The sequence below is a fragment of the Bombus impatiens genome, unplaced genomic scaffold (assembly GCF_000188095.3).
Source record: "Bombus impatiens unplaced genomic scaffold, BIMP_2.2 scf_0969, whole genome shotgun sequence".
Lineage (NCBI taxonomy): Eukaryota > Metazoa > Arthropoda > Insecta > Hymenoptera > Apidae > Bombus > Bombus impatiens.
This window is the reverse complement of record NT_177388.1, coordinates 930831-946690: the sequence shown is the minus strand read 5'-3', so window position 1 is coordinate 946690 and position 15860 is coordinate 930831. Positions and strand designations below refer to the sequence as shown.

The window sequence follows — 15860 nt, the reverse complement described above, 5'->3', positions numbered from 1 at the left end:
TCTGTACACTCGAAAAGAAATAAATTCATTTTGTCAAAAAGCAAGTTTATTTAGTATGTTATTTAATATGTTACAAAGAAAATAGGATTATATTTTTCCTAGAATGCCAAAAGCACAGAGCTTCTCTGTATATTTCTGTAGACTTGTACATACAAATCCATACGAGAAACGAATGCCAAAATTTACTTAAAAGAAAGAACAGGAGAAGTAACAAATTTTCAAAAGAATTTGCGAATTATCCTTGTAAATAATCCAATAAAACCTACACCTGCGAATTCTGCCTAATTCTGTTACATGTTTTCAACTCACATACTGTCCAATAATTTTACCAACATTTCTTCTACCGCTACTAACCAACTATTAATTCAGTCAAAAATTATATCTTTACAAGAAACAAGTCCATCAATATTCACCATACTACTTTTGTTTCTTATTGCAAGGAACTTTTCCGACCAAATCGTTCGTTCGCCTATGATATAACAATCGTGAAGACAATCGATCGATGTAATTTGAAGTGAAATGCCTAGCAGCAAACGGCAAGAAATCCTCATTCGCGGACGATGAAGAGCGCGTGTGCGTGACGCCGGAGCTTGCGACGGAGTTAGTGAATGCAACCAGTGTCATGCAGTCGTTGTACCGAGTGCACGTGGAAAACGTTGTTCATGCAAGGGAAAACACGGAAGTCCGTGGAACACAGAGGCGCTAGATCGTTTTAAAGATCGAAACGTTCGTGTTCCGAAATGAGGTACAAACGCATCGGTGCTATCGGCGCATTTTTAATCGCGACCTTGTGCCTGTTATCAGGGCTGATGTATTATTTTAATCAAGGTATGTGATTTCATTCATTATGATATAATATCGTTAAAAGTTGATTCGTTATGATATAGCATCGTTAAAAATTCATTCATTGTCAGAAATTCTTTTAATTTGTTAGTCTTGTAGTTTGATATTACATTTCTTCGAAGTAGATAATTTAGTTATTGGATAATAAAATATTTGTTTTATTAAGTTATATTATTGCTAATTGAAAGACTTAAGCTTCATAAAGGTACGTACAATGTACGTTTTATACCTTTATTTGTATCCTGAAAAAAACGTATTATTAAAGAGATCAATATTCAAAATATCATAAATATCTTCTAAGTGTTATACGAAATAGTAAGATTTTTTTAAAACGATTCGGTAATATTTTATAATGTCACACTTCTGATAATTAATAAGAAGTTTCATTAATAAATCTTAAGCTTCATATTTGATAAATCTTACAAACGACAACAATCCAATAAATTGTTCCCTAACAATTACATATTACTTCACATTTATAATTATATATTTGCATTTATAAAAAATAGAGAACTTAAACGATTGAACAATTACCTAGAAGCAGCAATATACCGTCTTACATTTGGAAATGGGTAATCGATCTAAATTATCCTTCATTCGTGACATTTACATTGTGTTGTTCGAACTCATATCGTTCGATAATTGCTGATAATTTGATTTTCCTAATTCCAGATACTTGCCCAGTAGGAACGTTCCTTTGTTACAATACCACAATTTGTCTACCACAGAGAAATTGGTGCGACTCACAAAGCCAATGTCCTCACGGGGATGACGAACAAAATTGCTGTTAGTTCATTAATTACTACATCCATTTTAATTTTCACGACAAAGAGATCCATTACAAAAAGATGTTTGAATAATTTATAGTTCGAATATGATACTTCCGTGTTGCACGATCGTATTGAACATATCGAGATACTCCTTTTTCGGGCAAGAACGAATTAAATTTAAAATTTAGTTACGATGTTTGACATTTTTATATACGTGTCCCTTTTATACAGTATAAATGCAATACCGAACGGGGCAATATAAAAAGTGTTACTTTGTATGCAGATGATTATCACGGTGTATTGGACTGGTTTGGCAGTGACAGAGATTCCGAACCTGTAAGCGAGTTCGTTTGTGGTAATGCAATATCCATAATTTATCGAACAACGGAACACAATATCGAATAACAGAAATAAAAATGCGACGATAAACCGCAAAACGCAATGGACGAGATAAGAATTGGTAATTTACGTGTTTTCCTCTTCTTCGTAGATGCCACCGACATTCCTGTCGGTTGTAAGTACGTGAAGTGTCGCGCCACTTGTCACGACTACTCGGAAATTCCGAGAAACCTATCTTCTCAAACTACTTCCATGTACGGTTTTTAAGTATTAAAAAACTGAAATCTTTTGTAAAGTATACACTTTTTTTATTTTTATCGCACTAGTGAATTGTTCTTAATTATTGTGATTAATTTTTTAGAACTCTGTATGATAGCTCGATTAAACGCGTGCCAATGGGCGCCTTTGCGCAATACTCAGAAATCCGTATACTGTGAGTTTCTAAGATTCTTATTTACTTTGTGCATTTTTTTTTACAAGTATCGCATAAATATATTTTTGATAAGAAAACATAATTTTTCAGATATCTTGATGGTAGTAATATACACGAGCTAGAAAAAGGAGCTTTTCTTAATTTGACTAAGTTGTTTTGGCTGTGAGTATAAATACTTTTAATTAAATCTTCAATGCTATTAGAAAATTAGTAATTACACAATTTTAATGTAATATACATAATGTATTTTATGAACAGAGCTTTGGATAACAATCAAATTAGCGAATTTCTGCCTGGACATTTTGCTGGTTTAACCAAGTTGGAATCTTTGAGGGCCAATAAGAACAGAATCACTGTGGCAGATTTTTCAGACTTAGAAGGGAGCATTGCTTTAAACTTCATGTGTGTCATTTAACATAAATTATAATTTTGTAGAAATTTTGTACGATTTTAATCTTATGTTAATTTGTTACATTATTATAGAAATTTGAATGAAAATCAATTAACTTCGAAAGGACTGAAGTTGCCAGAATTGCCGGTATTAAGCGAGATGTAAGTTAACGCTTCATCGTTTCGTTGAAATTGAAATATCGAAACTGATTTCGTTCTATACAATTTCAGATTGTTAGATGAAAATAATTTTGAATCAATACCCGATACTTTGTTCGCTGGATGTCCATCATTAAAATTACTGTACGTACGTAAGTAAATAACAAATATAGAAAATTAATCCTTTAACTCCTATACACGTTTTATATTTACAACTGTTATTAGTAATTTATTTATTCTAATCGCAGTCGCAAATACACTAATGACGTAATTCTTATTATTCGTTTTATTTCAATTGTTTCGTTAATATTAATAATTAATCTTAATATTTCTTTTTTAATTAAAAATTAAAGTAATGGTGTCTACCGTAGCAAAATATTTCCTATTAAACTTTATAATTTTGCATAAAAAAGTGTTACTAATAAATTATATTAAGGAATTAAGTAATACTTTTTACTGACTTTAAACTAACAAGCAACATCAACCATTGGCCAGGAGTATGCAAAAGAACAAAATAAAGACAATCGAAGAGGACACGTTCCGAAATTTGGAGCAGCTAGTCGAACTGTAAGTTCCTCGCGTTACCTCAATTTGCGAATACTCGTTATGGCAATGTAACGAAGTTATGTCCCTCGTACATCACTGTGCATCGTGCAAAACGGATCTTTTCCCTTTCAGTAATTTGGCGTTCAACGAAATAACGACCGTCCCGCTGAATGTATTCCAACCGTTAAAAAATCTGACGAGGTTGTAAGTATACGAGGCACCGGTATCCACATAAATTGTAACGCTACACGTCTTAAGCTACGCGCGTGCTTGCAACATATTTACCTGATATTTACCGTCGAACGCACGGTGTTAGAAAAGCAAACGAGAGGAACGTCACATATGCTGATGCTAAAACTTTTATTTATTATGCCGACACGTACGAAAATAAGGCTGATACGAATAGCTAATGTGATTATCGTGGTTTTGTGGTAAAATTAAAGCACGCGTAAGGACAGAATTATCAAGCAATGAAATGGAATAATTTTCAAAAATTATTGGATTAATATTTATTGCAGACAATTAGGTTACAATCGCTTTTATAATTTACCGATGGCCGTGTTGAGTCCATTGACAAGACTGGACTCTCTGTAAGTTTTAGCATTAAGATTCTTTTAATAAGTTTAGAACATATTATTTCTATAATTTATTGTATTAATTTTTATATTGTAAAATTTCTATCAAAGTAAATAACTAATTTCATGAAAATTTTAGAGATCTGGAAGGTATAAATTTGGATGCACTACCAAAAAACGCGTTCACACTGTTCAAGCAATTGGACTTCGTGTAAGTAGATTTATCCGTATTGTGTCAGACAAACTACTTTCCTTTGTAAGTGAAACTCCTGTCAATATATTTGTCATCGGACATTGTTATTTTGTGAATGCAATGAACTACATCGTTGATTTCTTATGATGATTCATATTACTTTTTAGCTACTTCAAGAAATTTCATTATTGTGCGACTTACGCGCCGAAAGCAAAACGATGTCGACCCGCTAGTGACGGTAAGAATTTGAAAAACATAAAAAATGATAGATTGTTTTTAAATAATTTTTATATATTCAGTTATGATATTCAGCTACAATTACTTTAGATGTTATGTTGGGGAATGTTGTTTGGTTCGTCATTAAATAATTATAGTTTACCATGATCATTAATTTAAATGGTTTTGATACCGTTCAATTCCCATAAAATACCTAAACGGTCGTCAATGAATTATGGGTCTGTTATTAGTTCATTAAATGGCTTAAAAGGTTATAGCTATTATAATATCACTGATGATTTTAATAACACCTATAAAATATGTAGTACTACATATTTACACAATGCTAGCAAACATTCTCATATATTTATGAACATTATTATTTCCTTAAAAATTTGCAATATTAGTAAAAGAAATATCAATATAATCGGACGATTAATTCGAGATTGATTGAATCTTCTATGCAGGAGTATCGTCGTTATCCCATTTGCTCGATAAAACTTTATTACGAGCAGCAGTATGGGTAATTTCGTGTGTTACTTGTACGAGTAACGTGCTTGTTCTTTGGGGGAGATTCACAGCCAAGGATGAGAATCGCGTATTAACCATTATTATCCGAAATCTAGCAGGTACGTTAAAAATTATTTAATATAGGTATTAAATCCATATGTATATACTTACACGTTATTTAATTTTAAGAATAATAAATATTATCAATATCAAATAAAAAAATGTTCAATATTTAAAAAATTTTTCTTATGCGCGTTCGAGAAAAATTAGACAAGATTCCTATTATTGGATGTATGGACAGGTATATAAAATACATCAAATATTTATTTAAAGGGATATAAAATGCCGGTCTCGTTTATCGAATATGCTATAAAAATGACACATCAATGTCATTTAGTTTCAATATTGTCCATCATAAATCACTGAATCATACAAGCGTGATAGTTATAGAAATTTTATAATCTTTTTACAGTTTCCGACATGTTGATGGGGCTATATCTATTTATAATCGCTATAGCAGACATAACATTCCGCGATAATTACAATCAAGTCGCCAGTTCATGGATGTCTTCGTGGTATTGTACCTTTGTAGGACTATTGGCAATGACATCTTTGGAGGTATACTTATCAATTATATTTTATTTCAAATCTTTAAATAAAATTTTTACCATAAATGTATCTATTTTTGAAATCTAAGTACTCAATGGTATCTACTTTTAAATGTTACGAAATTTCTCATATAAAATTTAATTAATATTCAGTTTAATATTTATAACAGTATCTTTTGTATTAAAGTGTTTTTCGCTTTCCTAATATTTTAAAAGCCTCATGTACATTATTTAACTTTTATACTGGATTATACGGATTTTTATTCCTTATAATATCCATGAAACTTTTGTGCGAGTCAGACGAAACGTATTTGAAGAAAACGAATGGCTGGTCGTTAATATATCGAAATAAAAATGATCCGTCAAGGTTTCAGTATTGATCCTGTCGTTCATGTCTCTGGAACGATATATGCTAATAGCAGCTCCACTGAAAGGTCACCGTACCATGACACCGCATACGGCAACTGCATCGATGATCATCATTTGGATCACAGGAATTACCCTTGCTCTCGTGCCAGGTTCGTCTCCATGTTTCTTATTTGTCCATGGACCTCGGCATCATTGGTAATAATATCTAATAACCTGTCAAGATGTCCGATCGCTTGTTAACCTATCGGTTATGATACGAACCAGACAGCATGCTCTTATTTCGTCAATTTGTGAATCAATTAAACGTTGCGTTGCGTCGATTGTTCTGATTATTCAAAAGCTAGTAACGTATAGTAGATTTGAAAGTGCGTATGTAATTGTTGATTATTAGATGTTTTATTAGACTCTTTTGGGAAATTTATTAAACTATTTCTATTTTGCATTAAAAGTGAAAGGGACAGTAGTAGAAGTTTCTGAATAATTGTATTTCTTGTAACAAGTACACATATACTGAGACTTTCTTAAATTTTTACGCGATGAAAAAACTTTACTTTATTATAATTACAGAAATTTCCAAGTCGTAAGTTTTAATTCTTATATAGGTTAGGATATTTATAAGCACATAATTAATTTATACTCACGTTATGTTAGATTACCAAAGTAAAGAAGCGAATATCACACGGTCAAAGTGGATTCCTCAAATTTTTGTCTGTCCTGGAATTAAAAAGAAATTTCTTTTTAACATACCATGTGCACCAAGTATAATCAAATGTTTATTCTGTTGCAAACAATTATTGCATGTATAAAGTTCCCCGCTGTAGCTACTACGCAGAGATAACCGAAGAAAGGACAGCATTCTGAAACTAATTGTAACTCATTCGAAAGTGATTCTGTGGCGAAGCAGCACGAGATTTTACGGCGTAAATGGAATGTGTTTCCCCTTGCACATTGACGATCCGTACTTAATTGGATGGGAATATTCGGCCTTCGTCTTCTTGGGATTAAACCTTATGGGGTAAGCAGGCACGATCAACATTAAAGAAACAACGATCTTAAAAGTAGTCCACCAGTACAATAAATTTTTTTTCTTATGTATAACAAGAAGCAATTGTAAAGATTACTGTTCGCATTACAGGCTGCTTACGATTGGTTACGCTTACACGGGTATGTTTCTGAGCATTTGGAAAACGAGACACGCCTGTTCTTTGTCTGTTGGCGATTCCGAATTCGCCTTACGATTTTTTCTTATCGTTCTAACGGATGCAGCCTGCTGGGCACCAATTATCGTTTTGAAGATTAGAGCTATGATGAAGTATCCTATTTCAGGTAAATTATCTGCATTAGTATTACTAATTCCTTCCTGTTGTCTGCTGTTTTAATACTTATGACAGTTCTAATTGTGGTTCTAATTAACGAATTGTTGTCTAGTCCGTAAAACAAATGTGAAATTTTCTGATGCAAATTAGCCCATAAATTCTTAGGCTTAATTGACTATACACCTCTAGTAATACGTAATAATTTGTTAACGATAATTTGATTCATAATCAGCAGTAACAAATGCATTTTTCCTATGTTGCATATTAAAAATAGACATTTAAGGTAAATTGAAGTTTTAAATATAAGAATGTGTAAGAAATTATCGGCCTGTTTAATATTTAAATATTGTAAAATTGCATAGTTATATATAATTTATATACATATATATGATGTAAATATTTTTCATATTTTTCCGCATATAAAGGTTAGATTTACTTCATCCCTCTAGTTGAATATTTTGTTGTAGCTGATTTTCACGCATGGGTAGTAGTCTTTGTATTACCCGTGAACAGTGCAGTCAATCCGTTATTATACACATTTACCACTCCTAAATATCGAGAAAGACTAAATGATGGATGGTTTGGAAAAGTGCGTAACTATATGACACGAAAATCTTCCGAAGGTATATAATTTTGTGATTTTAATTAAACTCTAAATACTTTAATAAACCAAACTAAAGTAATTAAATTCTCAGTAATTTGTATTCGAAAGCGTGTTATAATGAATTATGTAATGATGGTAATTATTGCTTATTTGCTGAGTTATCTAATGCAATTGATATCGGAAGTGAATATATTGCAGATACGTCTACAGCAATGAGCAACAAAGATAAAATGTTGTCTTTATCAGATGGGAAAGAGTATGACAATAAAATTCGATTTAATAAGAAGAAAATGCAGCCTGTTAAACGCAATCGTATGATATGATTTCTGTTATATTATATGTTTAATTTGTTGTTACTCAGAAGCTCACAGCAAAGACGAGTAATATATTTTCTCGCGTACTAAAAATTAGTTGAAGGTTTTAAGTTATGGATCAACAGGTTGAATGCAATATTTGAATGTTATTTGCTGTAACAGATAATTTCTACAAACAAATAAGTACTCTGTTGTTAAAGATTTAACATAGGTAAACAATTTTATGTATAGCTGTTGTATATTTATACAACAAACTGTTACGTATAAAATAAAACATGATTTTCTGTAAATTGTTCGGATGATGGAATATTCATGAAAATGTTATATCGTTAAAATATTAGAATATTAAAACAAATTTCGGAAAAAAGACTAAATGAGAGAAAGACAGATCACTGTTAGATCTAATGCGGCAAAATATATTCTAATGATGTAACATATATGAGCATTCCGTTGAGCAGTTGATGCAAATCAAGAGAAGAATACGTAATTCAGTCGATAGCTGACCAATCTGAGCTCTAATCTAAACTGTTAATCTGTAAACTGATTCAAGCCACTAAATTTCCAATCAAAAATCCCCAAATCACATAATTTCCAACCGATAACTTTCAAATCTTTAAATTTTTAGTAAAAAAATTTGCAAATTACTAAATATTAGATCAATAATTTTAAAATTGTTAAATTTCTAAAACTCAAGAATTCAAACAACCAATTGAAAATTCAGGCAGCTGACATCAGAACTATCGGGGAGATAATTCACGGTGACGGATTTTTACGATTGGTTCGCGACGGTACGGCGCGGGCAGTACGTTGATTCGCACGCGATTTCACGCTATCGCCGTTTGGCCAGAATTCGCCTGGTGAGTTTACTACGCGAAAAGCTTTGTTCATGCAACTCACTTCGACTGCACTCCTTTCTACGTAGAAACCGCGATTCGTTCTCTAAATCGTACATAAATTACTCGTAACGAAGAGCATGGGACGCGTTCCGAAAAATGTATTGCATCCATTCTGATCTATCGGCAAATCGTGTATTACGATGATACACCGTTATCGAGGAACCCGTCGAGGGGTCAAGTCGAAGCCATCGTATCGATTTTCTTATTGTGCAACCGAGAGAACAGAATAACCGACACGCTTTTTGTCAAGTCGCGGCTGGACATCGTGCGCCGCTTATTTCGGCGCTCAATGAACGTAAATAACCACCGTCGTATTTTACCGGCGGCACTGGATTGCCTAATTAAGTCAGCGGACAGCGCGTTAAGAAAGTCGACTGAGAGAATCCAGCGGAATGGTGGCGTAAACGTTTCTTCGTATAAAATATATCGAATTTTCAAACACTTTGTAGTATGTTCATGGGCAATGCTAGTAGTCGGAAGTTGGAAAATTATCTCTTCGAAAGATAAAAGTTATAATACGAATTAGAGTTTCTTGCTTCCTTTTTTTGTGAGAGAAAAATAAAAGACACTTTATTTATATACTCTTTATCTTTCTTTATCTTTTAATATAATTCAGAGACGCAATCCATTATCTCGATGATATGTACGTGGAAGACAAATTTAATGTTATATATTGTTCAACAGCTTACAACGATCATGCTTGCATATTTACCATACAAATTGAGGATCATCAATCAACGAAGCGTCAACGAAGTAAACATATATACATATACATACTTACATAAGCACTTCATTCTATCGTCTCGTAATTATCCTCTTAAACATTAACCACAACTTTTTTGAAGTGCAAGGAAGTTAATTTCACGGTGTCATAAAATGGCACCGACTATCGGTTTTACTGGACGTCTTTCGTTACTTTGTAATTAGTTACAGTCGTCTTCTATTACTCTTCCAATTCGACATGCCCACGCTTTTCCTTGTCGTACAAGATTAGTTTCTATAGAAACATGTTGGTACCCCTTATTAATTCACTCAAGAATTAAATAGCGTAGTCTCAATAGGTAATTTAATCAATTAACTGCTGTCACCCACCATAAAATGCAGTCGATTAGTTTTGTGGAAGTTTGTAGCTCGTCCTTGATATCCTTGAAATATAATTTGATAATTAAACTTCATTTTGATCGTAAAAATTCCTTCAAAATTCATGAACTGTGTATTAAAGTCACGAAAGATATATCGCGCGGACAATTAAAAATTGATAACTTCGAAGACTTTATAACGTAGTAAAACAAATTGGCATGTCTTTCGAAAATTGCTACCTTGACGATATACATAATTGAGTTTTCACGATTAATAAGCGGATGCAACGTCAGATACACACGAAACCAGATGAAGACGTGTGTAAACAGAAAAATCACTGAAATATCACGGCGCAAATTAAAACGGCAATTCCATATTATAATTAAATGTTTTTATACGAGCGGGAATCGATATTCAACTGCGTTATAGCGGAACATAAATTATTATACAGGCCAAAAAAAGACGCATCGTTGCACTCTACGATTCGCCGCCACGTGGGCCGCCTCTTACACGATATAATGTATAATTTATGATAGATGGCCAATGGGAGGATCCCGTTAAGGGGCCTCGATACTTCCTGCAAGACAGTTCGCCTTTTCGGACTGATTTTTCTTCCGTCTTGCGGCAACAACGCGTTTTTTTAGAGAAGTTCCATTGACCATTTGTAATTCTATTACCTATTTGTCTCTAATTCTACATTCAATTCCTTAAAGGAATTCAAAGAATTCAATCAAACTTTAATGTTGATATGAATTTATTTAATTGATATTTCTTTAACTAAAAAAATTGTTAAAATCTATAGTTACCTCTAAGACTTTTTAAATATCTTAAATAAATTTTAGATTAAAAAAGATCATTTGTACGTTCGTGCAATCATATAATATTCATATGAAATTACACGAGTATAAAAATTTTCAAAACTTTATGTATTTAGAAAACTACAAATTGAGAAAATGATATTAAAAAAAAATACTGCTTCCACGCTTTATTCAATAAGTTGTGATAAGTAGGAAATAAAAATAGTCAAATCGTACATTCATAAAATCAAAAAGAATAGAGTTACAGAATATAACTGCGTATTCATTTCTTTCATCAAACATTGAAGCACGTCTTTCATTTGAAGTTGAAAAGAAACTTCTGGCAAGGAAGATGTTGTGTTGCATCACGCGAGAAGTTTCAGGCTGTCGATTAATCAATATAAGTTCGTTACACTGCGTGCAAAATCTTCGTTGCATTTTAAAATCACGTATAAGCATGCAGGTGAGCGTGCAATGCGTCGTCCTTGATCCACAGTAGGTGGGTATGTCGGTGCATGTAGCTGGGAAAATAAAGGAATCATGTGCATGGATCGCGTTGAGAAATAGCAACAAAGTGTACAGTATATCCGAGTCTGTGAGATGATTCAATGATTCCATTTGGAACACCGAGAGAAATCGTTAACCCGCGAAAAAAGTAATTTACGCGACTAGATCTCTCTAGTGCCTCTCGTTCTTTTCTCCTATTTCGTATCGTTTAAATCGCATAGAAAATGGGGTGAATCTTTTGGCTATGAATATTTTTAAACTGTAATCATTTTAATTCGACAAGTCTATACAATTTATCTCGGAAAGATTTTTGCATTATCCAGAGAACTTGGAGAGTTTAGTTTAAAAATAATTTCTATAAGTAATTTTTAACGATATAATTTTTAGAGATAAAATACTTCTGAAGCTTAAAAGTTATAAAGGAGGCGTTTGTAGATTTGCATGACATTTAGATATTAATCTTCTTACTTCTTCGACAATTTGAAATTACTACGAAAATGCAACATATAATAAACATAGTAAACATTATCTTTTTACTATATCTTATAATTTTCTCTGATAGAAAGATCTAAATATTATATCAAGCACTATCAACAAGATATTCTTTCCGTGATACTATATCTACAAGACATAGTATCATAAAAAGAGCATAGAATCAGTCATAAACATTATATGCATGTCGATAATTAACAGAAAGTAAGTCGCTCCTTCAACATGTATTTATATCTCATATCCTTCATAATCATTAGTAATTATACCTTTAAGATCGTTTACGTTTTAGTCTTCATTACATTGATTCTGCCGTACAGCTTTCAATCAATACGTTTAATTAATTAATCTATAAAGCCACTGTTCCAAAAAAAGGAACAGATTGATCTTTGACGATCATCTCGTCCTCTCTTTCCTTCCTTATGCCAGTCTACGAGCCAACTCATCGTTTAACGGTGACGCTAATCATTCATGCAAGATTCTTGAGAGATAAAAGACGAAGGAAGGAGAAAAAGAAAATATGGTAAGCAACTGGCACGAATCCAAGAATGGCGTACACGCTTGAAACAACAACCACGCGGAGAGCAACCCAGGCAGGTTCGATCGAGTCGTGATTAATCTGTGATCGTTGGTTCGCGAACGATTCGTACATTCGTAGGTGGCTTCCTCAGGGTCGAATCGCAAAACTGTGGTCGTTGAATACGGATGAGATGATTCATAGAAACGCGTTTTCGTGCGTGCTGTTTGCTTTTCGAATCGATAATGCCTAGTTGGTGTACACGGAACGCGTGCTAGCTACATCGGCACGCTCATTATCTTGCAAATTAATTCCTTTCTAACGCGCATGGAAAAATGTCTGTTACTTCTGCGCGGCCTCTCGCGCGAAACCACGAGGATCGTAATTGTAAGAGGGACCATTTTTCCACGGTATTTTTCGGCCTGCCAAGTGCTAAGCTACACGGCTGGCATCTGCATGCAACAACGTTTCCCCGTGGGGTTAAGAAACGTGCCCACGAACTTAGCAAAATTCAGATGTAGATTCGAGTGAAGGTGTACGCGTTAATAATTTCACTAGAACTCAGTAGCGCAATATGAGATAGAAGTTGTATGATGTAAAGGGGAAAAGAAATTACGAATTAAATTTTGTGAATAATACTTGGAACGAATATACGTTCTCGCTTTTCGGGCGAATTAAAAAAGTGTGATTTGTTCTTTGAAATATTTTGTTTTTTCTTTTTTCTCTCTAATACTAAATGAGTATATTAATGATGTGAATTGAAATTAAAAAATTCGTTTGTTTTTTCTTATATCGAATTGAAAGCGTTGGATTTATTTTATTTCCTTAGGACTCCCTTTTCTTTTGATCGTAAGGACATATATATATATGTCGGAGATGAAAGGAAACCGGAGCATTTCCTTTGAAATTTTGGGAAGATCCTCTAATACTTTAGCCTAGATTGTATCATAGTTGTAATTATGCAATTGTTGTCATTCAATCTGATTGTAATTGTTCGAGATTTGTGATAGTGAGATTGGGCTCGAGGCGGCACAACTGGTCGCCGAACGTAGCCACGGTCATGGGGCCACGGAATGGACGTTTTGCATGACGGAGGTGTGGAGTGGTTGTGTGGTTCTCCCTAGAAATGTGGTTGTGGCGGCATATGGCCTCAAGAACGGGCCTAGCCACGTGTGATTTTACCTCGGAAGTGCCAATATAATGGGACACACGTTGTATTAATAATAAAACTCCAGGCAGAAACTGTCTAGCAACGGCGATTAGAACTTTCTCGATACTTCTAACGAGTATTTAACAAACGAACGCAATTGTAAGGAGAGGAAAATTTTCATCAGTCTGTTATTCGTGCGATCGCCTTGGAAAGTTGCACATCGAACAGTTTATACCGAGCGTCCCAGCAATTTTATTTTGTGCTTAAAAGTATTTTACGCTTAGTAAAGAGTTATCCCGTTGACCGTGGATTCGTTATCGAACCCAAGAACATTGTCAATTGCATCTTGCGTGTTCAAACACCACGGTTGTTCGTTAAACTTTGTAAAAGTCATTTTTGTACCTATAAATATAATCTCTGTTGTACAAAACGATGGCTAATTCAAATGAAGAATTGTTACGCACCCTAAATTCTAACGAAAACCCGACATATATATGTACGTTCATTTGAACTTAGCGCAAAAGGTTCTTCTGTCTTCTCTTACAAAATGTGTAAGAACGCGAGTTACTATTTTTAAAGAAAATATATGTATACAATAATTTTAACTTAATTTCATTTTTATTATCATCGTCACATTCCTTTTTCTCAAAATTCATTTCGTTTTAACGACGGATTCAATAACTTTAAAATACTTTAACGTACCTGGTTTCAGAAAAGTTCTACATATAAAGTGGATTTGAATAGTTCAGGTTTCTCATTAGCGAAAGGAACTACGAGTTTAATATTTATATAACAGCTATGCGATAAAAGTTTTAGGGTGTTGAAACACCTTTCATGTTGCAGATATTCAAAGACGACTGCGTGGTAGCGAGTTAATTAGCTATTAAAGTAAGGTAAATGAAATGTCGCAATTTTTTGCCTTTCCTATGTTCTGTGATACGTGCGCCTCTTTCACTAAAAATAGGTGTACATGAATATAATTGTTACTGTAAATCATATAGCAAAAGTAGTAGATTTCTGTTCGTCTATCTCCATATTCAGAAATAAAAATCTTACTGCACAATACGAATACCTTCATTATAATTGTTTGTACCAAGTACTGATAATAATTTTTTAATAGATTCACTAATTATACAAATTTAATACAGTAGTAGTACCTATGTTGAACAAATCAATCATCTGAAGCCATGAACAATATGAAGAAAAAAACGAGTCAAGAAAATCTAAACAAAACTAGAAAACAAACTTTCACTATATGTCTGAATTACTTATTATTCGAAAATACTAAAGATCTTTCTGAATATATCAGACAGAGAATTCCTGAATCGTTCAAAAACTGGTACCAAAAGAATAGTCGGTTTTCTTTTCTTCATTTTTTACAGAGAACGCAAAAAACACGGGCAATTAAGTGATCGAGCATGAATGTCGGACATAGGATTTTTATCGAAATTTAGCGGTACGCCGGCGGGACCGTTGTCGCGGTTAACACGCGGTGACTTCCGCATTGTAGGCAGTTTTTCGAAACGCCTGGGAATCCTTAAAGCACCTTAACGAGATGATGACTCCTCGAATCGTACGGTTACGATCTCGAATAAATCTACGCGACCGTACGAGCTGGACACGTTAATTAAGTACGCGCCTTTCCTAGTTCACCGTGGAAGCTTATGCAAATTGATCTCGAGCGGTACTGGATATCGTATAGCTAACACAAAGATAAAATCGCCGCGCCTTTCTCCCGCGTGCGCTAGCGTAAAAGAAAAATCTCTTCTCCTGTTGTCCCACCCTAAAAAATTAGTTCGATAGGTAATTAAACGTGTTGCACTGATTTGCTACGTTAGGTGCATGGACGAAAATCGCTGAGTCACCGTGATACACGCAGAACCGAAAAAATTTCTGACGATCTTGAACATCAACTTTTCTTTATTTTTACTCTCCGTCGATGAGCGATTGGTATTATGAATTAGTTTATGCTTTGATGTTTCTTGCGAGAATACGTGTTACACACGAGACGAAGATCGAAGATCTCTAAGAAAGTGAAGGTAACCTGAATGTTTGAAGAAGCTTAACATTTTTTTCTCGTAGGTATGCTAGTTTTTTGTTTAAGACAAATACCTTTAATTTTAATCATTATTTTAATCATAATCTCTATTTCGAACATTCTTTGTAAAAATATTGACTGAAATAATAATAAATGGCAGCTTAATTACCTAATTGGATATTCCAACCATTTAAACATAAT

At 33.5% G+C, this 15860-nt stretch overlaps 1 protein-coding gene across 1 annotated transcript; it reads left to right on the top strand.

Moving 5' to 3' along the window:
- Positions 1-579: 579 nt before the first annotated feature.
- LOC100746035 (relaxin receptor 1) lies at positions 580-8630 on the top strand. The gene is made up of 21 exons (XM_012391188.3): positions 580-828; positions 1516-1629; positions 1897-1968; positions 2104-2206; positions 2314-2385; positions 2476-2547; positions 2644-2787; positions 2869-2937; positions 3007-3078; positions 3430-3501; positions 3613-3684; positions 3999-4070; positions 4195-4266; positions 4416-4486; positions 4932-5093; positions 5447-5592; positions 5950-6100; positions 6837-6966; positions 7087-7277; positions 7735-7890; positions 8070-8630. Exons 1-21 carry the CDS (start codon positions 741-743, stop codon positions 8192-8194), a joined length of 2226 nt encoding a protein of 741 aa, XP_012246611.1. The 5' UTR covers positions 580-740; the 3' UTR covers positions 8195-8630.
- Positions 8631-15860: the final 7230 nt, after the last annotated feature.